The sequence below is a fragment of the Trichomycterus rosablanca genome, chromosome 19 (genome assembly GCF_030014385.1).
Source record: "Trichomycterus rosablanca isolate fTriRos1 chromosome 19, fTriRos1.hap1, whole genome shotgun sequence".
Classification (NCBI taxonomy): domain Eukaryota; kingdom Metazoa; phylum Chordata; class Actinopteri; order Siluriformes; family Trichomycteridae; genus Trichomycterus; species Trichomycterus rosablanca.
This window is the reverse complement of record NC_086006.1, coordinates 25708914-25736758: the sequence shown is the minus strand read 5'-3', so window position 1 is coordinate 25736758 and position 27845 is coordinate 25708914. Positions and strand designations below refer to the sequence as shown.

Sequence of the window (27845 nt, the reverse complement as noted above, 5' to 3'; positions counted from 1 at the left end):
ATTCAGGGTCGGGACGGGTTTGGGTTTACCGGGAAACACTAAGTGATGGGCAGGACAAAACCTATATGCTGTAGATACTGCTAATCATGTCTGTGTACACACGCCTAGAACCATCAATGAAATTCTTACACAGGACAACACAAGGACAGTTTTAACCTTCCTCACAGCCATCAAATTATACAGTGGACCCAAAATATAAAGACAAGATACAATAAGCCATAAAATGACACAAATATGTGTTAAACATGGTGTTGAAATACAAACATTTTAATTCAGGAGAACTTTATTATTAACATTTGTTACATAGAAACACTGTGTACAAACCCAATCCAACATACTCATGCAGTAAAAAGTGCTTCACATGGACACCGTAGAGGAAATAAAATTAATTACAATTTTAAATAACATTTATTTAAAATAACAAAAAGTGGATAAAAAAAAGCATCCAGCATTTCCACACCTCCATCCAGAAACAACATTAACAAAGAAACATTAGTGACCCTTTAAAAACACTGAGCAGTTTAATAATCTACTAATTAACATGGTCGAAGCATCCAGATCGAGCTTCATTAAGAATTTACACTATATAACCAAAAGTATTCGGACACCTGACCTAGACTGACCTTTGTGTGCTTCTGACAAGGCCTCTGACAAGACCTTGAAGTATGTCTGTGGAAATTTGTGCCGATTCAGTCAAAAGAGGATTTATATGGCAGCGCAGGGCAGGGCACCGATGTTGTACTGATGTTCCGTTCCAGAGCTGTTGAGTGGGGCTGAGGTCAGGGCTCTGTGCAGTTCTTTAAACTGAGATTTTCTTCATGTCTATAGAGTTTATAGTCATGCTGGAACAGGAAAGAGCCTTCCCTTAACTATTGCTTCAAAGTTGGAAGCATATCATTTCTTTGATATAATTGATTACACTTGTTAGCAGTTGTTGTGGCTGAAACATATAAATTCAGTAATTAGTAAGGGCGTCCCAATACTTTTGTCCATACAGTGAATCTGGTCAGTGTGTCGCATTTCTGTCTTCATTGCAGTCTCGTCTATGGAAGCACGTTCCCGCTACCTAGAGGGCAAGAAGGCAACAGTCGGTCAAAACCATGTCATTAAAGTCGATTTCACTCTTTAAATAAATTCTATGCTTTGCGGCAACAGTTTGGGGAAGGCCATTGCTGTTCCTAGTGTGACTGAACTCCAGTATGAGGACCTGACGGGTTGAATAAATGGGCACACATTCCCACAGACGCACCCCAAAATCTTGTGGGAAGCCTCCCAAAGTAAAGGCAGGTGTGGGGGAGCAATTGAATATTAATGCTTATGCTACGGGAACAGGATGGGCGGCACGGGTAGCACTGTCGCCTCACAGCAAGAAGGTCCTGGGTTCGATCCCCAGGTGGGGCGGGGTCCTTTCTGTGTGGAGTTTGCATGTTCTCCCCGTGTCTGCATGGGTTTACTCCCACAGTCCAAAAACATGCAGACAGGCTAACTGGAGACACTGAATTGTCCTATAAGTACCTGGCCGCTAGGATGCATGAGCCAGTGCATTGTAGTGCCGGTCCCAAGCCCAGATAAATAGGAAGGGTCGTGTCAGGAAGGGCATCACGATCTGCCAGCGACCCCTAACAGGAGCAGCCAAGGAAACAGACTACTGGAACAGGATGTCCAACAAACTCATAGTCAGGTGTCTACATACTTTTGGCCATATAGCGAATGTACAAACTGTGAATGTTAATTAACAGTCGTGAACGCACCAGGCAGACGGTTCTGGCTCTGCTCATCGTCTCCACCATGAGGTACCTGAGTCCCACAGACCCCACGGTTCCTCCTCTCAACCTGGTTATCATGGAAACCACTGGGAGACAAAGAGCCTCGACCGGAGGAGGAAGATGATTGGCTGCCCGAGGTCGAAGCTCTGCTGCCAGGGCCAATCGATTCCGGTCGTTGCAGCGCCGCGTCGCTTCGGAGTCTGGAGGCTGAGGGATTTGGTGAATTTAAAAATGCTGCAATTTCTGTAAAAGAACAAACTGAGTCTAAATTTCAGCTCTCAGGAAAGAAACAATATGATGTATAAATACATGTCCATTATTTTTGGACACTATCATTCTTCATTCATTCCATAAATACATACCACTCTTTAACTGAAGCGACTTTGTTCAGCTACGTAATCAAATTGTTACAGAAAGCATCACAAACACTATGATGGCAAAATTATGTGGACACCCCTTCAAATTATTAACCTAAATCAACAGTTTGAAGCCATTTCCAGTCCCAGCATGATGAGGCGAGGACATAAAGACAGATGTGTTTTATTTGAAGGAACCCTAGTGGCCTAAACAGAGCCTTGACCCTGACCCCACTGAACACCTTTGGGATGAACTGGAACACCGATTACGAGCCAGGCCTTCTCGTCCACCATACCTGCCTGTCCTTACAAATTCAATTTCAGGCGGCTCAGTGGTAAATTACACCAGCACACGACTGCTGGGCTTCAGGGTTTGAATTCCCATCTGTGCTGTCGGCCGGTCAGGCGTCTACATACAGACATGATTGTGGTGGGGTGGTGTCAGACCCACTGTGACCCTGACCAGGATGGAGTGGCTGTAAAAACAAAAAAGAATGAGCACAAATTCCTACAGACACACCCCAAAAACATGTGCAAAGCTTTCCCAGATCACTTTGTGAGTATACAATTACTAACTGAGTATACAATTACTTTTCCTTTCACTTTGTGAGTATACAATTACTAACTGAAGCCTGTCTCTTGCTCTGTACACTAAGTCACCCCCCTGTACCCTATGTATTAATTCAGAGGGATCCCCATAGGACTCTTACGGATGCACTGCAATGACACTAACACAACAGTGACAGTAGTGTGTGTTGATCTGGTATGAGTGTAGCAGGTGCAGCAGTGTTGTTGGGATTTTTAATAGAGTTTAAACTCTTTATTAAGGACACTTACCCTGTTAGCATTCGTCCACACAACGGTGCTGAGTTTATATTTTTGGTTGGTGCTTTATTCACCTCCCAGCCTCTGTGTTTGAAACCCACCAACACTGCTGCACCTGCTACACTTCCATGGCCGAAAGTCAAAAATACCTGTCAGCACATGTACAAAAGGGGTCGAATTTCTCTACTCCAGTGTTGATCTGTCCAGTAATATCGCAACTGAGGGGTAGGGGGCTTGCTCAGGGTTCCAACAGTGGAAACTTGGGGTGTGGCAATGATAGGGCATCAACAAACAACCTGAGCTGCCATGTGTCTACCCTGTCTCAGAGGAAGCACGTGTTAGGTTTACTAACCTTAACACCAGTCCTTTGAATCCATTCCCAGTTCCGCCCTATTGATTATTAGGATGGTACGTGTGGGGTGTAGGTGGTACCTCTTCCTGGAAGCAGGTGGGTGATGGTTCTGTTCTGATTGGTCGGTTCGGCGGGTTGAAAGTTCATTAAAGGTTTACTGCTCATTCCCATCAGCACCAGCTCCTGTCTCCTCATCTCTGCAAAATACCATCCAGTCTCACCAAATACTCTCACTGATAGTGGAACATGATGGCACATGATGGCTTTTATTCCACATTTTGTTATGAAACGTCAGCGTTTGTAAATGCAGCTTCATTCTCTCACCTCTGTTCTTCAGCGCCTGGTCCCACAGGATGTGCTGCAGATCTGAAGTCCAGGCCTCCTTCACGTCCGGCCTCTCAGCCTGCAGAATGTACAGGTCCTGGATTCTCCTCCTTCTGAACCAGATCTCAAAGCACAGGCCGCTCTGCCCACAGGTCGGCGTTAGTCCTATATCACACGTCTGTGATTCGAACAGAACGAACGACAGAAAATCTTAAACAGTGTGCTCTGTGTTGAAATGATTAAGATTTTACATCCATGTTCATGGTACGAACACCAAAATCAGGGTGAAAAAGCTGAGTTTGGACCAACAAGATGAAATTCCACTCTTGGACCACTAGGCTAAAGATTCAACTTTATACCCCTAAACTACCTCTAAACCTCTAAAGTTTCACCCTTGCACACTTGGGCTACCAGAAGAGGGGGCACTATACTACACTTACTCACTTTCTTAACCGCTTATCCAATTAGGGTTGCGGAGCTGGGGGTGGGGGCGGTTGGGGTTGGGTGATGGAGCCTATCCCAGCTTTTTAATGGCCGCCATTCCATTGCAGGGCAGACACACATACACACCCATTCACCTATAGGGCAATTCAGTGTCTGCACATCTTTGGACTGTGGGAGGAAACCGGAGCTCCCGAAGGAAACCCACACAGACACGGGGAGAACATGCAAACTCCACACAGAAAGGACCCGGACCGCCCCGCCTGGGGATCGAACCCAGGACCTTCTTGCTGTGAGGCGACAGTGCCGCTCTACTACAATACTCTATTATTATTATTATTATTATTATTACTAATAACAATAACAATAACAATAATAAATTTAACATATTTTGACCTGAAAATGCATTAAAAATGGGATTAAACAAATTATTGTTGTTATTATGAATTACTATTAATAACATCAATAATAATAGTAATGATAATAATAATAATAATAAATGTAATATTTTTTTAACCTGAAAGTGCCTTAACATTTTAAAATAAAAAATATTTATTTTTATTTAATAATTATTACTTATTATTATTATTATTATTATTCATAATAATAATAATAATAGTAACGATTTGTTTTCTTTATTTTCTTTATTTATTTTAATGCACTTTAAAAAGGTTAAAAAGGTTATGTTCATTATTATTATTATTATTATTATTATTACCAGTTTGGGTTTTCTTCCTGACCCTGAGACAACTGTTCCACGTACTTTTGCATGGACGGTTGTTTGTAGGTTTTTTTAAACCTAAAGTTGTTTAAAAGTGTCTCTAAGTGTGTAAATGTATTATGTTCACTATTATTTGACATGTCCAGAAGGCCTCGGACTCCCCCACCATCTGCTGCAGTTTTCATTCCCAACAGATTAAAATAAGAGGTAAATAAAAACAAAACAAGTACCTTAAAAGACTGTTTGTAGACGTAGACGTCGTCTCCACGCGGGGTTTTCTTGGTCTTGGTGAAGAGGATCAGTTCTTCAAACAGGAACACCCGGCGCAAAGCTCGTTTCTTACGGAACATCACGTAAAACTCGTCCTGCCTAATTAACTGACCCTGTTCCTGCAGATTCACCTGAGAGAAAAGAGAAGAAGAGACTCCACAGTCACAATCACCTCATCCTCACAAACGCTCTTTCAACTGGACGAGTACAGATTTCCACAGACACACTCCAAAATCTTGTATAGTCACAACACAAAGTGCTAGGTGTTTGGGGTGGGGTAAAGCCTATGGTTTTGGGAATGGGAATGAAATGTCCAGCAGGTGTCTACCTATTTTTGACCAAGGTCTTACATCACAAGTTTAAGTGGCCTACCACCACCACCATGTCGCTGTGGAACAAGTAATACATCTTTGTCATAACACATATTGTTGCGCCTTTATTATATATGATGGGTGGCACGGTGGCTTGGTGGGTAGCACTGTCACCTCACAGCAAGAAGGTCCTGGGTTCGTTTCCCAGGTGGAGCGGTCTGGGTTCTTTCTGTGAGGAGTTTGCATGTTCTCCCCGTGTCTGTGTAGGTTTTCTCCGGATGCTCCGGTTTCTTCCCACAGTCCAAAGACGTGCAGTCAGGTAAACTGGAGATACCCAAAGCCTAGGGCAGTTGTAGCCTAGCAATTAATTAATTAATTGGTACTGGACCAAGCAGAAGGTCGCCGGTTCAAAACCCACCACTGCCAGGTTGCCACTGTTGGGCCCCTGAGCAAGGCCCTTAACCTCAATTGCTTAAAATATATACTGTAAGTCGCTTTGGATGAAAGTGTCTGCTAAATGCCTAAAATGTAAATACTAAAGTCCCCCTAGGTATGTGTGTGTGTGTGTTTGCCCTGTGATGGACTGGTGACCTGGCCATGGTGTGTCCTACCTTTCGCCCAGTGAACTGAATGTATGATTTCTTACTCACATCACAACCCTGGATGGCGTCCATAGTGAGCAGGTCATTTCCGTGGCGTAGCTGGAACCTGACCACCTCAGCAGCGCCCTGGATCTCCAGTCCCTCCTGGCTCTGTGCTGCTCCACACTCGGCCAGCATCTCCTGAAGCAGCAGGCTGTACTTACTGATCCTCTGTACGGGTTTCAGCAGGTAGGAGGACAGATCCATGCTGTCGTCCAGCTCCTTCTGTTTACACTGCATGAATGAAGAGCAACAACACTCAGTGCACTGAATTACACTACAGTCCAACCACTTCATCCTCACCCGGGTGCCCTGGACCTGGTTATTCCAGGATTGGTATTTTAGACCTTCTGAAACCCTGATCAGGATAAAGAGGCTTGTGGAAGATGAAGTATGAATGAATGTCCTGACATTTCTCACCTTGAAGAACTTATGCTGTCTGACCAGAGCATCTGATTGAGGCTTGTTCTTGCTGTAGAGAGCATAAAGTCCAAAATTCTCTTTCTGTGACCCAAAACAAACAAAAAAACAATCACACTTTAAGGCAAAATGGGTTCACTTATTATAGCGAACATGACGGTACAATTACCTCGGCCTACCAGAAGAGGGAGCACTATACTACAATACTATATATTATTATTATTAATAATATTATTATTGTTATTATTATTATTACTATTTTTATTTTTATTATTGTTATTATTATTATTATTATTATTGTTATTATTATTAATATGATTATTATTAGTAGTAGTATTACTATTACTACTAATAATAATACATTGAACATATTTTGATCTGAAAATGCATTAAAAATAGGAATAAAACAAATCAAACAAATTATTTATATTATTAATAATTATTATTAATAACAACATCAATAATAATAATAATAACAATAACAAAACATTTTATATTTTTTATAAAAATATATTATTAAATTTAAATAAAATAAATTAAACAAATTATTATTATTATTATTATCACTATCATTATTACTACTACAACTACTACTATTAATAATAATAATAATAATAGTAATATGTTTTTTTATTTCAATTTTAATGCACTTTTAATGTTAAAAATATATAATTAATTATTATTATTATTACTATTATTAATAATATTTTTTTATTTAAATGCACTTTTAAAGTTAAAACAGTTACATTTATTGTTATTTTATTATTATTTTTATTATAAAAAACCAGAATTTGCTAAATAATAATAATGTTTGTTTATTTAATTTATTCTGTTTTTAAATGGACCTTCAGGTCAAAAAATGTTAAAAGAAAACAAAAACGTAGTAAATGTAAGCAGAAACAACATGAACCCTTATATTGGCAAGAAAAAAAATTATTAAAGCCTCTATAAGGTTCCATAACTCTAAAAATAACATTCCATTATTATCAGCAGTGTGGAACTGGTTTTGCTGAAATGCTATTTGTAAAATGTATTTAAAACATATGAATGTTTCTATAGCGGTGAATAACTCACATGTCTGAGGAAGCAGCGGCCCACCATGAGAGGTTCAGTCCGACAGTCCTCGAGCTCCTGCACAAAGTAATGACAGTGGAAATCATACAGCTTCTCAAGGTTCCCAAAGATCCTCCCACGCTGACCTCTCAGGTCCGGAGGAACGTCGGGTCGTGCCAGCAGGGGGAGATAGTGGGTCAGGACGTAACCCAGAGAGCGCACGTACTCCATCTCTGTGAACAACAACTCCTCCATGATGCGCTCCAGCTTCCTGCCAGACAGACAGACAATCCAACACATCATTTAGAGCTGATTATTATTAATCAATTATATTTAAAGTTCAGCTTTATTTATTTAGTTCTGCTTTATTTGTAGGACTGGACGTTTACCTGTTTCAAGTCCGTGTTAGCTTTTAAATGGGAAAAGAGACAGAAAGTGTATAAAATGGACTAAGGACGAACATAATACAGCTAAAGTTAATATAAATACACAAACATGTTTTATTGCTTGAACAGCTAATTTTGCCTGGATTCTTTATTATTTTAACCACGTTCTGTAACGCTCCTGGTCCACATAGCAAAACACATTTATGCTGGTGTATTTAGTGAGGTGATAGAACAACGATGATAATAAGTGTAATATCTCACATAGTGTTGCTAGCAGTGCTGGGGTTGGACAGGGCGTTAGTACCCTCACTTCCCCAGCTGAGTGTCTCCTCGGAGCGGGATGTACGTCCAGAGAGCCTTGCCTCTGAGAAGAAAGCGTCAGGATGTGGGTATTGGTGATGGATTGGTGTTTGCTGGGCTGAAGAAGGTAGACAGGAAGGTACTGGGTTCTGAGGAACAGCTCCAGCGCAGGTGGGTTCTAACGTATGACCATTAAAGCAGACAGATTTGGAAGTCTGGGGTTCAGTGGATGTTGATTGATGGACCTGGGTTCTATTGGAGCTGGAATCTTTCTTGTTAGGAGGTGAGGTGTGCTGCCAGGGGAACCACTGGCAGCCAGCGGTGTGTGGAACCTCAGCTGCTTTTTGACCGTGCTCTTTTGACGTCTTCCTGGCGTTTTGGTCCTGATCTGGAACTGTAGTCGCTTTGGTTCCTTTCCGACCTTTACGTGACTGCCTGAAATTAATATTAAAGCAGGACACCGTTCCATAAATACTGTCTCTCTCCGGTCGGGACTTGGTGTCTGCACCACCGAGTGAGTTCCTACGCACGTCATGCCGTCTAAGCACCGGCGCATCTTCAGCGGAGACCTCAGCAGCGCTTCCCTCTCCGTCTCCGTGACATCTGTACGGATATGGTACAGGTTCTGGCTGCTGTCGTGCCCGCTCGAGCTCTTGCAGAATGTCCTCCAGCTGCCGACTGACCTCCTGACACCTGCGCCAAGTCATATTCCAGACCTGCATGCCCATGGAGGTGTGCAGAGAGCAGGCTTGAGCCTTCGCCTCCTGGAAGTGTTCAGGGGAGAACTCGCTGAGCTTTTCGTGGCATCGCTGAAGGGTGGCCCACTTCTCCTGCTGGGTCATAGACTGTAGTCTGTCCTGTTCCAGCTCCTGAGAACAGTCCCTGGCCACTTCAGTTGCCTTTAAATGCATAAAACAATGAAAGTATTATGTTTTAAAATCTGCATTTAGTCCTGACTGTACAGAAAAAGGCGGCAGTTTGGTAGAGTAAGGGTGCATTTACATAGGAAGCGACAAAACCGCCGCTTTGTTCAGCGCTTGGTAAAACAGCATCAAAGTGCGAATATGAGACAAATCTACATTTGTGTGGAATAAGCGTCAGATCCAGTGTTACAGCTCCACATGTATCTGTGTTTATCTGGATTTTCCTCACTGTTTCACTTTTAAACTTGTGTTTCAGCTCGAGCTTCTGAGAAATTGAGAGAATCAGAATCAGCTTCTCTCAGAGTCAGAGTAAAACGCTTATCGTTAAAAATAAAGCTTAACGTGGATTAATGTACTAAAAAAAGGAGACAGGAGCACTTAACCTCTCTTCATTATTACTGCTTATAAGTTCTCTCCACTAGTGAAATTCCTCACTCGCTGTTTTAGTACAATAAGTCACGTTAAGCTTTGTTCGTATGGCCTGAGTCACTTTTACTGCATCATATCAAACAGTTCGTCTCATAAGTGCCCAGGTGGCACAGCGGGATATTCCACTAGCACATCAGCACCGAGTTTCTGAACTCCTCGGTTCGAAACTCGGTGTTGCCACCGGGCATAATTGGCAGTGCCTGCAGCAGATACAAATTGGCCACCGTATCTGCAGGGTGGGGGCCGGAATATGTGTGGGTGGGTGGGTCTTCATACACTGTGTAAGGACCGTGACTGGCGGAAGAGACGCCTGTGCAGAATGCAGGGGCGAGAAGAGGAGGGCTGTACACGTGTCGGAAGAGGCGTGTACAGCGACGTGCTCTCCTCGGATGCAATCTGGTATCTCTCTCAGCAGCGGAAGACAAAATTGACTGCACTAAATCGAAAACAGTTCGTCTCATTGGAGGAGCTTTGAAAAAGGCAGCAGCAAACTGGGTTAAAGTTTAATCAGGTAAACTTTTGAGCGCCACGGCAAGCACAAAAGTGCGCCACACTCCATAGTGTGAATGCGCCTAAAGAAACGTACATGTTCACAGAAGTGGCACAAATGCACCATCGTCTCCAGATGATCGCAGTACTGCTTGGCTTGACGTAGAAAGTCCGACAGGTTGGATTTAAACGTGGACACCAGGGAGTGGAACCCCTCGGTTTCTGGGTAGTCTGGCCCGTGGATGCTTTCAGCTTTAGTTGCTAACCTCATTGCCTGAATCATGTGTTCCTGCAGCATGGGACACAAATCGATCAAGAATGAACCACTGCAGGAAGATCAAGTAATGTACGGTAACACCACTGTTATTACACTCAGGATTTATAGAGATCACGAATGCTTACGTTAGCTTCAGCGAGGACGTTAGAGAGGCACTGCAGGGTCTCCTGAATTCTCTCGCTCGGTTCCTTTACAGATTCAGCCTCCAGGATTCGTCTCTCTCCCTCAACTTCAAACCATTCCTTTATCTGGAGAAAGAGAGAGTCCACATGGGGTGACCGAGTCTGTTCCTGAAGGTCTACATAAGTCTGTAAAGCTACACTATATAGACAGAAGTATTGGGACACCCCTTTTAAATTCTGAATTCATGTGTTTCACCCAGGTGTGATAAAGCAATTATATACCATACTATATTCTATACTATTTCCATACTAATTATTACCTTAAATACAGACGTGTTGTTTTATTCATTGAAAAAGTTCATTTTGGGTACCTCAGTGAACCTTGACTCCATCTCCCGGAGCTGCAGTAGGAAGTCGAGTTGTTGAAAGGACATGTTGGATCTCCTGACCAGCACATGGACGGTTTCTTCCAGCTGATTATACAGGCTGTCCACCGTGTCCAGGACCTCACTAGAAAACAGTCAGAGGATTTGAGCTTATTGTGCGCCAGGAATTAGCAAATAGAGATAAAACATGCCATTTTACTGTAGTACAGTGAGTTTTGTTTTTGATGGGATAATTGTTAGTAATGCTGAAGTTAAATCTTTTTACTTTATTATGTTTCTGCTTCTGGGCCTTTTGGGGGATTTTTGCTATTTTTAATAAATATTTACAGCATTTAGCAGACAATACGATCCAAATTGCCTTACAGAATGCCTTGAGAAGCCTGTTAGAAGGAACTGCTGGTAGTTCGTAGTTTACTTAGCTGGTAGTACAAAGTTTGGAAAATATGTATAAGGTCAAGGTGTGTTCACAGTGAACACCTTGCACACTGGAAAATGCTAATACTAATACTAAAAAAATGTGCTAAAATAAAAAAGCAGCTTATATGACAGCTCATATATTACTGCTGAGTCGATGCTTTATAAGCCTCAATGCCTCAGTGAAGTAACAAACCCACATCCTTGAATGCATTTAGCATGCTTGCGCTGTAGCATTACCGGCTAGCTTCGAAGCGTGTCGATCTTACATCGCTTTCCCATCTCAACCTGGCCAGCAAAGCCCTGCCCTCCCTTTGTAAGGTGACCAATCGGGCATCCTCTAGCACATCCTTCATCAACGCTCTCTGTTCATGAATGCACTGCTGGACATCCTGAAAGACACAAATCAGAAGATCACTAGGTTTTAGAACAGACCCTATAATGAGGTGCCTCCCCTCCTTTATGTTTCTGGTATTGTGGTAAGTGGTAAAGGTTCTAGACTAGAAGGTGATCAGAAGGTTGTAGGTTCAAGCTGGTTCAAGCTATGCCAGGTTGCCTCTGTTGAGCCCCTGAGCACGGCCCTTAATTTCCAGTTGTTAGCACTACATATACCAGCAGCGACAACATGCCTATTTGAAATGTTTATATGTTTAAATGCTCTCAGTTGCCCCTTGGTCTGAATAAATGAATTAATAAATGGGTGTGTGATGCCCTCAGTGTTTCTGGGTGGCATCAGCAAGACTAAAGGAGCACACCAACACCGAGATTCTAAGCTCCTCGGTTCGAAACTCGGCGTTGCCTCCGGTCGGATGGGCGCCATCTAGCGGGCATAATTGGCAGTGCCTGCAGCAGATACTAATTGGCCACCGTATCTGCAGGGTGGGGGCCGGACTATGTGTGGGTGGGTGGGTCTTCATATGCTGTGTAAGGACCCTGACTGGCGGAAGAGATGCCTGTGCAGAATGCAGGGGCGAGAAGAGGAAGGCTGTACACGTGTCGGATAAGGCGTGTAAGTGACGTGCTCTTCTCGGATGCAATCGGGTATCTCTCAGCAGCGGAAGACAAAATTGAGTGTGCTAAATCGGGAGGAAAATGGGGAGAAAATGCATAAAAAAGCAAGACTAAAGGATGAAGTGAAAATGAAACATAAATAAATGAATGAATGAGTATTGTGTCAGTACTGTCACAACCGTAAGTTGCTTAAATAAAAGCGTTCGCTTAATGCAGCAAGTTTAAATGTATTTATTGAACTGAAATAATTACTTGTGTTAAATGTGGAAGAGCAGATGCAATCAGAGAGGGGTGTATTTACTTCTTACACTTTTCTTTAAGTTAAATGTTCATAAATTAGAATCAGAATCATGAAACTGAGAGCAGACGCATGTCGTACCTGAGCGGTGTGTATTTTATGAATTCCTTCCACTGATCTGATGGCGTCTAGGAGCAGATTTGTTGCTTTATTCAGGTCGAACACGAACGGATACAATTCCTGTAATCAAACATATTACAGTGAAGGTCAACAGACACTTAACTTACACTATATAGTCAAAAGTATGTGGACACCTGACCGTGAGCTTGTTGGTCATCTCATGTCAAAAACTAATAATATTAAATTTTGAAGTCTGTCTGGGAATTTGTGCCCATTCAGTCAATAAAGCATCTACTGTATATGACTGAGCTTCAGTTAATTCCAAAGCTGTTCAGTAGGGCTGAGGTCAGGACTCTTTCTATAGAGCTGCTTTGTGTACAGGGGCACAGTCATGCTGGAACAGGAAAGGGTCTTCCCTAATTCCTTTATATAACTGATTTATTAAGTGCAATTGAATTCAATCATTAGAAGGGGTGTCCCAATACTTTTGTTTATATAGTGTATAGTGAATATTGTGTAATTTTATTACAGCACACGAGTAACGACTTTGAAAGCTATAAAACGTTATAAACTGACGTAGATCTTTCGTACCTGATGAAGTTGCAGCCAGTCCCTCTGACTGTAAGGAAACGTGCCGTCCAGTGCCGGGCTCAGCTGGGTACAGTCTATATACTTATGAAGACCTTTCAGTGATGTCACAACCTCCTATAAAGAATAGCAGCTGAATTTATAAACGTTTTATGCTTCAAGCATCTACATGTGGAACACGTATTTATTCATTGCTTCATGTTCAGTATCTGAACTTTCCTGATCAGGGTTGTGGTGGGTCTAAAGCCTAATTGGATAAACCAGAGCGCACGGCATAACACACCCTGGACGTGGTGCCAGTCTGTTGGTCACGTATTCACTCACGCATTCACTTGCTTAATCATCACTGAAGAACAATTTATAGTTGCTATGAGGTGTGTGTGTGTGTGTGTGGGGGGGGGGGGGGGGGGTAGATATCGATATAAGGATCAATCCCAGGTCAGTAAGTGCATTTACATTTTCGGTATTTAGCGGACGCTTTCATCCAAAGTGACCTACAGTAGTGTGACAGTACATTGTCTAAGCAATTAAGGGTTAAGAGCAACCTGGCAGTGGTGGGACTTGAACCAGTGACCTTTTGTTTACTAGTCCAGTATCTTAACCACTAGGCTACAACTGCCCCACACTCACTCACTTGCATATCTACCAGAGATGAGGATCAAACCCAGGTCACTAAGTGCCACACTACCTGCAGCAACAACATGCCTTTTAGAAATGTTTATGAATATTTTTTTTCTTATATATATATTATATTTTAACTGAGGGTGAATTGGCTGCTCTCAGTTGCCCCTAGGTGTGAATACATGAATGAATGAGTGGGTGTGTGATGCCCTCAGTACTACAGTGCCCTGTCCAGGATTGTATTTCTGCCCGTGCCCAGTGTTTCTGGGTTATGCCAGATATACTACAGGATGAAGTGATAATGAAAAATGAATGAATGAATGAGTAATGAGAAAACTTTCAAACCATGTCTGCAGGATATTTCTTATGATTGTGACTCCTCTCCTTGTTGATTAGGATTATCACCCTGTGGATAACTCTCGGATGGTGCTCCTGAATAATAGAAAACACACACAAAAATATATGAGAGAATCGAGTTGGCAGAAGTTGCTTGATTTCAAGACTCCAAGGTTTAGTATGGAGAGGAATTTGAAATGCCGTCACTGCAGTGAAAATATGTGAAATGCAATACACAGACGTCATTGCTTTTCTGAGGTCATCTGGTCATCTGTGAACAAATCAGGTTTAAATGAGGTTTAATTTGCACCGTGTCTGTCCGGTTTTGCACTGGAAAACACAAACACCCACCTGCAGTGTCTGCAGAGCTTCAGTGAGTTTTGGATGTAGCGCCGCCTCACGGCCGTCATACACGAGCATCATCCCGAGCTCCCTGATCTCCTTCCTGTCAACAAACATCGAGAGGTTCTGCTGTAATTAGAATTTTCTATTTTGATAACGAGATTCAGTAATGCGTGATAAAGCAGTGATTGCATGATGACTGGGTGCTGCACAGCAATGTGGTTCCTGAGGTTTATTAGGAATTCCTCCAGGTACTCAGGTTTGCTCCAGTAGTCAGTGAGTGAATGCGTGAGCCTCTCTAAACATCTCCTACCTGATGATGGTATAGAAATAAAGCAGTAGATTTGAGATCTCTGCGCTGGAGAAGACAGAAGACATCCAGTGCTGATGATCTCCAGAAACCTCGACCACAGCTCTGCATGAGCGATCTGTGCCACCTAAGGAGCAGGGCCACGCCCGGCGGAGAGGTTACACACACAGGAAACAGAAGTTCAGAAGAACTTGTTTGATTTTCTGATGTACCTGTGAGGCTGAAGATTCCTGACTGGAGGAGGAAGGTCTGTGGATCTGTTGTTGCTGGGAATGTTGGTGTTCCTTCACTCTCAGCACTGTGAGGATGTGATGAAGACACGCTAGGATTCGTTGAAGGTCCATTAGCGAGAGGCTGGTCCTGAGGGTTGTCTTTAGAGAAGCAGTAAATGAAACACATATATGAACAAGCTCATCAGTATGAAATTAGCTTTTATTTTTACTGATTTATATAGTAAATAAGGGACAGTGGTAGCTTAGTGGGTAGGGCTTTGAGCTAGCAACTGAAAGGTTGAGGGTTCGAATCCAAGCTCTGCCATGCAGCCACTGTTGGGCCCTTGAGCAAGGCCCTTAACCCTGTGCTCTGACCCCAGCTTCCAAACATGCTGGGATATGCAAAGAAAGAATTTCATTATACTGTATACAGTATGTACGCTATATATGACAAATAAAGGCGTTCTATTCTATTCTATATTAAATGATACTCATATTTATATTGTATAACAGTTATATACGCTCTATATGTGCATATCACAAAAGAAACCTCTGTACCTTGCTCAATTTTCAATTTCTTTCATTGTTAGACACAACAAAAGGTCATTTTCCTTATTTAAAATATTGGAAACCGTTTGTGTTTCCGCTCAACACTAGAAGACGACAATAATGTAACACAAGCTAAAATGTTTTTTACCGGTGAGGACAGAATTATTTTTTACTATTTTATTGATACATTTTCTCCATTTTTCTCCCAAATTCACATATTCAGTTTTTCCTCTGCTGCTGGAAACCCCATTTACGTCCGAGGAGGGTATATTTGCCTGATACACGCACCATCTGATGTGTACGCAGTTAGTTGACCCCTTCTTATTCACGCGCAAATAAGTCCAGTCTCGCGCATGGAGAGTCACACACTGATCTCCGTGTTCCTCTGCTTCTGCATGGGCGCCTTGGTCAACAAACCAGGATCCTATCAATCCTTCCGCATCGTGGAAGACTTCATCCCCTTTTTAGTGGCCAATTGTTGTTTGCTGCAGGCACTGCCAATTTAAGTGGCTAAGTGGGTAGCACTGTCGCCTCACAGCAAGAAGGTCCTGGGTTCGTTCCCCAGGTGGAGCGGTCTGGGTCTTTTCTGTGTGGAGTTTGTATGTTCTCCCCGTGTCTGCGTGGGTTTACTCCGGGTGCTCCGGTTTCCTCCCACAGTCCAAAGACGTGCAAGTGAGGTGAACTGGAGATACAAAATTGTCCATGACTGTGTTTGATATTAAACTTGTGAACTGATGAATCTTGTGTAATTAGTAACTGCTGTTCCTGTCATGAATGTGACCAAGTGTAAAACATGACGTTAAAATCCTAATAAACAAACAAAACTGGCAGTTAAAGTCTGTGATTTACGTTACAAACCTTTTGAACTTATGTTGCTTGCAATCCCAAATTTAGTACTATTTACATTTACAACTTGCTGGTCATTCAAGTGCTATTTCCCATCATACAAATGGTCATTTCCAGTTTCCAGGACATACAGAACACTTGAACGAAGCATAAGCACATGTACCACCTGTTCGCCCACACTCGTACCATTTATAGTCATATACAGTTACGAGTCCTTCAGCTGCTAGGACAATATTTCAGTGTTTATCCATAAGTTAAATGGACCACCATTGGACCAGCACTGACCAGATGTTATTTGCTTAGTGGACAAACATTGGATGTATCATGTGATCTAAATGAGCACAGGCGCCCTAAAACACTTTAGATTTGTTCTTACCTTGCTTTGGTGGCATTCGCCTATTTAACTTTGGGGACACGAGACCGAAGGTGGTGGTCTTTCTTCCACGGACTACATGCAGCCTCGGGATCATCTCTGTACAGCTGTCCCTGCTTCCCTCACTAGGGGATCCATGGAAATCCTGGGAAACGATGTGACACTTTTCTGATGTCCCAAGCACGGTTGGTGTGAGGCAGGTGATGGTTTCCTCACCCTGGTTTGTTAAGTCCACAACGGTACCCTGAGAATCATTCGTTTGAGCCTGAGGACATTGTTTCCGGTTTGGTCTGTGGAGCGTTCGAGAGTCTTTCCGTGCACTTCTTTCAGGCAGATTTGGCTCCTGTTGCCTTTTCTCACCGTAGCTCTGATTTGTTTTGTAAGACTCCTTGTATCTGCACTCTTGGTTGGTGCTCCCCTGTCCATGCTTTCTCCTCAGGCAAGGAGTGCAAGGCTGCTCTGCAAACCTCACAGTACGAACACAGGTGGGACGATCTGGAGCAGCAGGACTGTCAGAAACAAGGGATGGAGGCATGACTCTGTTGGGCCTTTGAGAGTTGCTAGGTTGACCCGAGGTCCGACAGTTCCTCACAGCTTCCATTTCTTGGATGTGGTTTACGTCCTTTCCCACAAAACAGTTTTCACTGCGACTGTCCCAAGTGTTTGCAGACACCCAGCCTACTTGTCTCATTCCTGGCATCGTTTGGTCCATACTACTTTTTCTAGACGTGTCCACTAAGCACAAAGAAACAGCAATACCGTCCTTGGCAGGGCAGATTCTCGTCTCGACGGAGTACCCGGGTTGTCCAGGTGAACCTTGCTTGTAAGGTCTGTTCTTAGACTCCATGCGTAGAAGCTCGTCCACAAACTCTGGGTTGGCCACTTGATCCCAAGGTACTTTTATAAAACTCTGCTCAGTGGCCAGCACACAGCAGCTGAGCGACCTTCCGTGCTTGTCCACATTAAGCTCTCGAAGCCAATCCTCTGTGAAAATACGGCAGTACAAAGTCTCTGGTATGGGAATCTCCTCAAGGTCATGCTGACCCTTCTCTGCCAGGCTCCGAACCACGATGCGGACCTCCTGCTCCCGAGCAGGCACCACTTGCAGGTAGAAATCACCAGATGAGAGCAGCCGAGGGTCGATGGGAGCAAGATGGATGACAATACGGTCGTGTAAGCATAGTGGCCAGCCCTCACAGCGGAAGATTACATCAGAATACGAGGCCTGGCAATAAAAAAAAAACAGTTTAGTACACAGTATTATGGACTACACTATGTAACTGATGGATCAGGTCAGATGAGATTAGAGAATTTAAACGTTAAGACTCACACACGCTGCTTGCTGCACCCTCTCCAGGAGCTGCCTGGCTGGGATCAGAAAGTCGATCAGGCACCGAAGCGAGTCCCCGCCATAATGGGCCTCGATCAAATCAAAGAGCTGGCTCAGCACGGTGGGAGCTGTGGCCTCAAATGGCAAGTAGAGGCCAGAGAGACAGCTCTGGATGGAGAAGTCCAGTGAGTAGAAGTCCGGGTTCTAGATAAGTAGACACATCATTAAAAACCAGAAAACAAGCACTCGATCAGTTCATATGAATGCAGGACCAACTGGTTTCCAGTGGTTCTACTTTCACAAATGATCCATCCATCAGGGTTGTTTACATGTGTCTGCAGTATCGACCTTATTAGGAGACTGACATATTCTTTAGGTGATTGAAGTCCATACCTGGTCTTAAGTTTCAACCATTTAGGAAACAGAGGTGACCAAGCTTGTGAGTACTGATGTGATTAAGGCCAAGAGGCAAGACCTTAGTGAACTAAATGTCAACACTGATACCCGTGAGTGATTGAAGTTGCCGCTGCCGTGACCCAAATTCCTTTTCAAAGTCCAACAGCAAGAGCGTTTATGGTCGTGTCTAACTTCAAAACTGAATCATTTAATGTTGATGTTTCTCAACTGTAAGTGGTTTTAAGTAGTGGGTAACATTACTGGGTAGACATTGGGTTTACTGCCTTAATACATATAATACTACGTCTCCTACTGTTTTTAACAAGTACTACGATCCAGTTTAGTATCTGCACAGAACTGACACTAATGGGATCACTAGTTCAGTCCAAAAGAATGATTCCAATTCACTAGTGTGATCTACAAGAATGATTCTGATTCACTCATATAATCTAAAAGAATGATTCCAATTCACTAGTGTGATCTACAAGAATGATTCTGATTCACTCATATAATCTAAAAGAATGATTCCAATTCACTAGTGTGATCTACAAGAATGATTCTGATTCACTAGTATGATCTACAAGAATGATTCTGATTCACTAGTATGATCTACAAGAATGATTTAGATTTACTAGTATTATTCAGATTCACTCGTATGATCTAAAACAATGATTCAGATTCACTAGTATAATTCAGATTCACTCATATGATCTAAAAGAATGATTCAGATTCACTAGTATGACCTACAAGAATGATTCAGATTCACTAGAATGATTCCAATTTACTAATATAATCTACAAGAATGATTCAGATTCACTAGTATAATTCAGATTCACTCGTATGATCTAAAAGAATGATTCAGATTCACTAGTATGAGCTACAAGAATGATTCTGATTCACTAGAATGATTCCAGATCACTAATATGATTTACAAGAATGATCGAGGTTCACTTGTATGATCTCTAAGAATGATTCTGATTCACTAATATGATCAAGAAGAATGATTTAAATTCACTCGTATGATACAAAAAATGATTCAGATTAACTTGTGTGATTCTGATTTAGTAGTATGATCAGCATTAATGATTCTGATTCACTAAAATGATTCAGAGTCACTAGTATGATGTGCACGAATTATTTAAATGTATTAGTATGATCTTTAATATTGATTTAGGTTTAATGCTAAACATTTATAATCAAGACAGTGTTCTAAAATATGAATGTTGATTCACTAGTATGATCTGTAAGATTGATTCCAACTCACTGGATTGATTCAGTTTTAGTATAATGGTGAAAGATTCATTGTGATCAATATGGTAAAACATAGTGATTTGGATTCACTACTGAAGTAATAGATTATTTAATTGATTTAAAATACCAAGTATTGCAAAGAATAAAGCAGGTAGTAAAGACCGACTCACTAGTATTTAATTATTCAGATTCACTAGTATTATAAAATATTTGTTTACATTCACTAGTACAGTCTTATTTGTTCAATGAATCAGACCCACTGTGGCCCTGACCAGGATAAAGCTGTGGTACAACAGACAATGAATGAATAAATGATTGAATGAGTAACGAAACATTCAGATCCAAATGTTTGATTCAGAATCACAGTTGTACTAAAGATTCATTTAAATGAATCTTCAGCAGTATGTAAAAGATTGAGGCAGGTTTAGTTGTGAGCTAAAAGACTTAGAATTACTAGTACAGTAAATGCTGAAGTGGTAAATGACGGATCCCCCAGTATAATCATGAAAATGGATTCAGCATGACCAGTATGGTGAAAGGTTGATTCTGATCTTCTCTGATGGTCTAAATGAAGGCGTACAGAGTCAGTGAGTCTCCCAGAAGAGTCTGCAGTTTCACATTCCCACCATTTCCTGACCTTCTGACCTAGAAGTTCCTCTTATAGCATAGTCTGGATTTAGCTCAGCTGCTCAGTCATCATCACAACAATCGTAGAATGAAGTGGATGCACATCTGAGGCACAAGTGGAACTTTTATTTACTCAGAACTGATGTAAATATTTCATTAAACGTTACAGAACTTGAATGGAAGTGAAAGCCAAGCAATAATTAGCATGTTTTCATTAGACTGAAATAACTAATCTGAAGTACATTATGTTTATTTGTCTCTTATTTGATAATCGATTGACTGATTTATCTGAAGGAAGAAAAGCACATTATAACATCCGACTTGTAACCAGTCAAATCAATTTCACTTTTTGTAGCAATTCACATCACAACTATTGTTGTAAATTAGCATGTTGATTTATTTGTTCTGGTGACTGGATTTAGCGCTAGCTCGTAGCTCCGTCCTGCAGCTGTCTCTCCCCTCAACGTATGAAGTACATGATAAAACGCTCACAGTTGGGAGACAGTGACCTCTGACCCTCACATTCATCCATTCATCTCTCACATGACTGACCGGTGCGGTTGTAGATTTGTCTGATTGAACATTAGCAACATCTCTGGACAGAGACTCGTGGGTAGTAATTGGCAGCAGCGTGGTGCATTTTTACCAAATTAAAGGACGTCTAGTGCCATGAAAGCCACTTTAACGTGTGTGTATGTGTATGTATATATGAAAATTACTATTAAAGTTACTATTAAAGTCTTACTTTATACTGAAACCTCACCTGAAACTGCACATTCATCCATTGCTTATAACTGTGTGTGTGTGTGTGTGACTTGACTGTATCCATATATTTGTCTTATTGCAGTGTTGGTTGATACAGTTATCGATTATATGTAAAGTACAAAAAACTATTCAAATCTAGTTGTTCTGATTGTTATTGATTTGCACTTGTACTGTTAATTCATTGTTGTATCATGATACTGGGGCTTTCTATCTATCTATCTATCTATCTATCTATCTATCTATCTATCTATCTATCTATCTATCTATCTATCTATCTATCTATCTATCTACAAAGCATCAGCATGAATAAAGTGCACAATGCTAGTTCTATCATCACATATTTAAGGGTTCCTGATACATAGTGTTTACTCAGAAGTTTGTTTGTTTATTAGGATTTTAACGTCATGTTTTACACTTTGTTTACATTCATGACAGGAACGGTAGTTACTCATTACACAAAATTCATCAGTTCACAAGTTTATATCGAACACAGTCACGGACAATTTTGTATCTCTAATTCACCTCACTTGCACGTCTTTGGACTGTGGGAAGAAACCGGAGCTCCTGGAGGAAACCCACACAGACACGGGGAGAACATGCAAACTCCACACAGAAAGAACCCGGACCGCCCCACTTGGGGATCGAACCCAGGACCTTCTTGTTTTGAGGTGACAGTGCTACCCACTTAGCCACCGTGCTGCCTTACTCAGAAGTAAAGTAGTATTGGTATTGAGTATTGGTTTGCAAGTTCATAGGAGAAAAGTGGATGGACCAAAGATCCAAAATATTAGTATGAGCAGGACAGCTTAGTGAGCATTCTTCAGCTGGAGAGTAAGACTGATATACTTTGAGTTTGGGTTTTAATTATTTGTTAACGTTAGAGGTTAAAAAAAAGAAAAGAAAAAAATTGACATAATAATAAATAAAGAAAAAAAAAGGTCATATAGAGTTTTTTCTCTCAAATTTAATAGTGATTTTCAATACAAATCATATAATCATTTGAGTAAAACATTAAACCTTTAAAATAAGCACCTTTTTATAATTGTTTTGTATTTGTTGCTACTAAAAAGCAAGTCAGCATGTTTGTGAAAGTGACCACATCAGTTCCTCTTTGTACAAAAGCTCAGATTTAATCGAGTCTGATCATTTCCATTGATATGCTGATTAACTAGTGGTCTCATACGATTGGCCCCAAATGTACCTGAGATAAATAAACCAATAAACTACCCAGTCCAGCCAGAATACCATCCTGTCCTGCCACTAAACCATTCAGTCCAGCCCGTACATCACATATCTACATAATTTGGCTGGAGCACTGGAATCTTAAACAAGGAAATGTTTCTGTTTCCTGTGTTTATATGACAGATCTGTTCCCAAACTGAAACTCATCTGATGAACAGATTGAGATTTTGTCAACGGAAATGTTTCAGCATTCATCGTTTATCCGTTCTAAAGCTTTCAACAAACTCTCACAATCAGTTCTTAAGCGACGTCAGTCATGCCAGCCTTGAGATTGAATTGCTTTCAGCAGCAGGAACAGACTGATACGAAATAAAGGTCAGATAAAAGCAGCCAACTTTAAAGTCTGAATGTCTTTGAGTGGTCCAGGCAAAGTCCAGATTTAAACCTCATTGAGCATCTGTGGAGAGACCTGAGGATGGCACAGGTGCTCACCCTCCAATCTGACAGAGCTTGAGAGGATCTGCTATGAATAATGGGATAAACTGCCTAAATCCTGGTGTGAGAAGTCAGTGGAGATGTATCCAGTGAGAATTTCAGCCTAAATTGATGCCAAAGTAGCAAAGTACTGGTTAAATAATTTTGTGAATAAGAAATGTTAGGGTTTGTACTTCCGCATTATGGATGATTAATGCCTAGTTCACACGACACGATTTTTGCCCTGATTTTCGCTCGGCGACTGGTCGGCGCTAGATTTGCCGGCTCGGGAGCAACTCGGCGTTCTCTCGGCGATCAAAACTCGGCTCTCAATCTCTATGTGTGAACTACTCAACAATTCGATCCGAGCGGCTCGACCAAAGCGAGATTACTAGCTTGTCGAATATCTGACTGGCAATGAGTGCTATGTCGAACAGCCAATGAGAACGCAAGATACGGTGTGAGGGGAAACGCAGGAGAGGAGTGTAAAGAGGTGGGACAGGGGCGTAATATAGTTTATATCAGAATACATCAGCACACACACACGTTTTACAGTATTTCTGACCTGATCGTTCTCTACAAAACAAAACACCAACACTGCATTGCAAAAATATTTATTAAAATCAACTCACTACAGAACAATCCATACTGGTCATGTTGCCAAATCCACTCAGATTCGTTTATTTTTCCTCTTTGTTTTTATGCTGCACATCAGCGCATTAACAAATTTTGATCGCTCGCTACTTGTTGACGTGCGTTTTTGGACGTGGTGTCAACCTTTCGTCACTTCTCGCTTTCGTTTTCGTGACAAAAAGTAGTTTGTGAGACCAGAGAAGCTCGCCTGCAGTGCGATTCCAGTTGGTGATAGATGGTGTAGTGTGAGACCCCCTATCGCCGATCAGTCGTGTAGTGTGAAAGCCACACCGACTTGAAAGACTCCCGATTACAAGGGATCCAGTCGTGTAGTGTGAACTGTACAGCGATCTGACAACTTGGAAAGTCGTATAGTGTGAACTTGGCATAAATGTAGATTGATGGTTAGTCAAGGGGTCTGAAAACTTTCTGAATTTCCCGGAAAGTAATCAAGATGAAAAAAGCAAAGAATATTAGATCTTTGTTAAAACATTATTATTCCAAACCATTATTTACTTCTCACCTGGTGGTAAAAACACACAACATAACCAGTTTTAATTGATCAAAGAAGCATTAAAATGGCATAAGAATTAATGGCATAAATGAATGTTTCCTCTCTGAGCTTCCCGTCATGTTTTCACTTAATTCATTATTTGTGCTTCAAATGAGCAAAATCATTCCTGCATATTAAATCTGCGCATTAGTGTATTGAGATTCCAGTCTGTCGTGTAATTATAGTGAACACGGTTGGCTGCTTCTGTGAGACATCAGCACTTAAACAACCAGCCTCAGACATCGGGGGCAAATTACAGCTACAGGAATCACTGAACTGTTTATTTTAACATTGTTTCTTCTAAAAGGGTTTCATTAGAAATGCACAAAGAGCTTTTTGCCAGTAAGTTCCATGTAAAAAGGAAAGTACCAGCGAAGGAAGCGTCTCCTCTGTACCAGTCAGTCCTAGGTAAGAAGGTACATTGATCAGCCATAACATTAAAACCACCTACTTCTTTCTACACTCACTGTCCATGTTATCATCACCATTTACCATATAGAAGCACTTTGTAGTTCTACAATTACTGACTGTAGTCCATCTGTTTCTCTGCATGCTTTGTTATCCCCTTTCATGCTGTTCTTCAATGGTCAGGACCCCCACAGGACCACCACAGAGCAGGTATTATGTAGGTGGTGGATCATTCTCAGCACTGCAGTGACACTGACATGGTGGTGGTGTGTTAGTGTGTGTTGTGCTGGTATGAGTGGATCAGACACAGCAGCGCTGATGGAGTTTTTAAATACCGTGTCCACTCACTGTCCACTCTATTAGACACTCCTACCTAGCTGGTCCACCTTGTAGATGTAAAGTCAGAGACGATCGCTCATCTATTGATGCTGTTTGAGTCGGTCGTCTTCTAGACCTTCATCAGTGGTCACAGGACGCTGCCCACGGGGCACTGTTGGCTGGATGTTTTTGGTTGGTGGACTATCCTCAGTCCAGCAGTGACAGTGAGGTGTTTAAAAACACACCACCACCATGTCAGTGTCACTGCAGTGCTGATAATGATCCACCACCTAAATAATACCTGCTCTGTAGTGGTCCTGTGGGGGTCCTGACCTTTGAAGAACAGGGTGAAAGGGGGCTAACAAAGCATGCAGAGAAACAGACAGACTACAGTCAGTAATTGTAGAACTACAAAGTGCTTCTATATGGTAAGTGGAGCTGATAAAATGGACAGTAAGTGTAGAAACAAGGTGGTTTTAATGCTATGGTTGATAAGTGTATGTTCTCTGTACCTGCAAGTCCCAAAGAAGGACTGATCTCATCTGTCCTTGTCGGTATTAGTAAAACAGACATCTGAGTACCAAAAAAAAAAAAATAATAATAATAAAAAAAACATGCGCAGCCCACAATGGAGAATGTGGACAGGTCAGGGGCAGTGTAGAAATGACAGCTGGTTGTCACAATATAACAAGATTGGTGAAACCTTGTTCATGAAGAGAAACTGACACACATAGGCAGTGATAGCTCAGTGGTTAAGGTACTGGACTAGTAAAAGGTTGCCAGTTCAACCCCCACCACCGCCAAGTTGCCACTGCTGGGCCCCTGAGCAAGGCCCTTAACCCTCAATTGCTTAAAATTGTGTTCAGTCATAATTGTAGGTCGCTTTGGATAAAAGCATCTGCTAAATGCCGAAAATGTAAATGTAATGTAAATGTACATGAGATATCAGCGCCTCCGTGCCCCCAAAATCGGCAAAGCAGAAGAACACGACTCTTAACGTGACTCACTTTCGAGCCGTGTTACAGATAAATTGTTGATTTTAAGCTTGTTTGACTTGTTTGTAAAGATCGTCACCTGTCCACAATCACCTTCTAATTTATGTAATCTTAATTCATTATTGAATTACATCTGATCATCCAGTCAATAAGCTTCAAGCCAAAGGTGACAGTTTGGGTTTTTCTTCCAACCTTGGCAAAGAGACCAGTGTTCTGTGTACTGTATTTTGTATAGAGGGGGTCAAACTAGCCCAGTTTAGATAAGCACAGAGAAGTTATCAGCTATAGTAAGAATATTATTAATGAGGAATACCATACCAGGCCATACCATAAAGCTGAAGGGATTGGTAGAATACACAACCTAGTGAATACAGTGCTGTATGTATACTTTACATATCTATAAAATACCTGCAATGAACCAAGTCATGCGTGTCCCCGACAAGTGTGTGTAAACTTTAGACTCCAAGTGGTGCAGTGATGGTATTTGTGGGTAAATCAGCTCATCTGTCATTTCCTCTGTTACTGTGCTGTTTCTTTAAGGAATCCCCTTATTGCTATGCAGGGTAAACACTGTCCACACAATGGCTTTCCTTTCCGAGACATTAAACAGAGCACATAAGCTTTCGCACTGAGAACCACAAGGTTCAAACCTCTACAAAGAAGCATCTCCTTAAAAGTCCAGACAAGATGAACAACAAAACATGAAACGATGGAATTAAGATGCTGCTTGTTCTATCTAATTATTGATCACTATAATTACTTACACTAATGAAAGTGTGTAGAGGATGTCTTACCATGTTCATCATGGAATGAGTCTGTTAGCGAGTCTGACGTCTATGTTCCGTCCTCATCGGTCTGGTCTATAGTACAGTGACATGCCGTTCGTGTCTGACAAAACCAAGTATCCCTCTCTCTCCGGCAGTTATGTTGGTCTGCCCTGATTTCTGGAGAGGGTAATGTAAACTGAACGATGAGCATGTAAGGAGCAGAATGAGAGAGATAGAAGGGATAGAAAGCCAAAGCCTGAAAGTGCGTTTCCCCGGAGAACTTCTTTACTTCAATTTCCTGCCTGTGACTCTTTACCCCCGGTGATAAATTACATGGTGGCAAACAAATTCGCACGCTTTAGATTCAAAAAGTACATGAAATTTTTCTCACAGTTCCGTCCAGACTGGCTTTTTTATTAATTAGTTAAATAAACTGTGTGGTATGAAATCAGAATAATACACCTCTGGTGACAAGATGAATGAGTGCAGGTCTCTCCTGACCGTTACCAAAGTGTAAACAATGCACTGATGATAAGTAGAAGTAATGATTTGGGCAAAAGTAGGCACAGACTAATTAGAAATAAAAACACCAGTCTTATGTTCACGTTTTTGTTTCACGGACCAAATGAAGCCCCCATGGTGAAGCAGTGATGTCTGTTTCCTGTCAGAATTAGGACAAAACTTCAGTGTCTCCAGAACTGGGTTTGTTATGTTTGTCTTTTTGAAAGAACAAGAACTACAAAAGGGATTTGATCAGGAACATCAGGGGTTTCATTCTCACAGAAAAGAAACAGCCGTCCTCGATAGCAGCAATCCTGTGATAGCAGCAATTAATCTGCTGTACGTCCTCACGTCCTCATTATCTAACATCTAACACACATCTAACAAACAAACTGTATTAAAGCTGCGAGCCAGACATTTACATTATCAGCATTTAGTAGAGGCTTTTTTCTAAAGCGGCCTACAATTATGACTGAATACAGTTTGAGCCATTGAGGGTTAAGAACCTTGCTCATGGGCCCAACAGTGGTGGTGGTAAGGCGTGAACTGGCAACCTTATGATTACTAGTCCAGCATTTTAAACACTGAGCTACAAATGCCAAGTAAACTATCAAGAACAGGAAACAATCAGCAAAATCGGCTGGAAGTTCAGACAAAATGATTTGAATTGAAATTAGGGCTGTCGAAGTTAACGTGATAATAACGCATTAACGCGATTTCAATTTAACGCGATTAAAAATAATAGTGCCGTTAACGCAAATTCTAGTTCATGTTGATACTTGACTGGTAGAACAAACGTTTTAATGTCGGACTTGCCACCGTTTTTCATTTGCGGTTTGTTAACATAATGTAACCGAGCGTGGTAGTGATGCACTTATAAAGAAATAAATACA

The 27845-nt window shown here is 41.6% G+C and overlaps 1 protein-coding gene across 1 annotated transcript; it reads right to left on the bottom strand.

Annotated features, from left to right (window-relative positions):
• Positions 1-251: 251 nt before the first annotated feature.
• On the bottom strand, positions 252-26542 carry si:dkey-65j6.2 (uncharacterized protein KIAA1755 homolog). The gene is made up of 21 exons (XM_063016093.1): positions 26479-26542; positions 18083-18286; positions 16756-17977; positions 14776-14899; positions 14472-14565; positions 14130-14216; positions 13167-13280; positions 12597-12695; positions 11447-11598; positions 10778-10916; positions 10410-10532; positions 10105-10296; positions 8128-9065; positions 7502-7751; positions 6428-6511; positions 6017-6241; positions 5016-5186; positions 3624-3801; positions 3380-3496; positions 1752-2009; positions 252-1066 (listed from the first exon to the last, which is right to left on the bottom strand). Exons 1-21 carry the CDS (start codon positions 26488-26490, stop codon positions 1044-1046), a joined length of 4806 nt encoding a protein of 1601 aa, XP_062872163.1. The 5' UTR covers positions 26491-26542; the 3' UTR covers positions 252-1043.
• Between the last annotated feature and the right edge of the window lie 1303 nt (positions 26543-27845).

What these genes read in the sequence shown, in the direction of transcription:
- si:dkey-65j6.2 (XM_063016093.1), bottom strand. An exon ending in ACGTCCTCGCTGAAGCTAAC is followed by an intron (nt 10,297 to 10,409) that starts GTAAGCATTCGT and finishes CCCATGCTGCAG; the next exon opens with GAACACATGATTCAGGCAAT. An exon ending in AGCACTGCTAGCAACACTAT is followed by an intron (nt 7,752 to 8,127) that starts GTGAGATATTAC and finishes TCTGTCTGGCAG; the next exon opens with GAAGCTGGAGCGCATCATGG.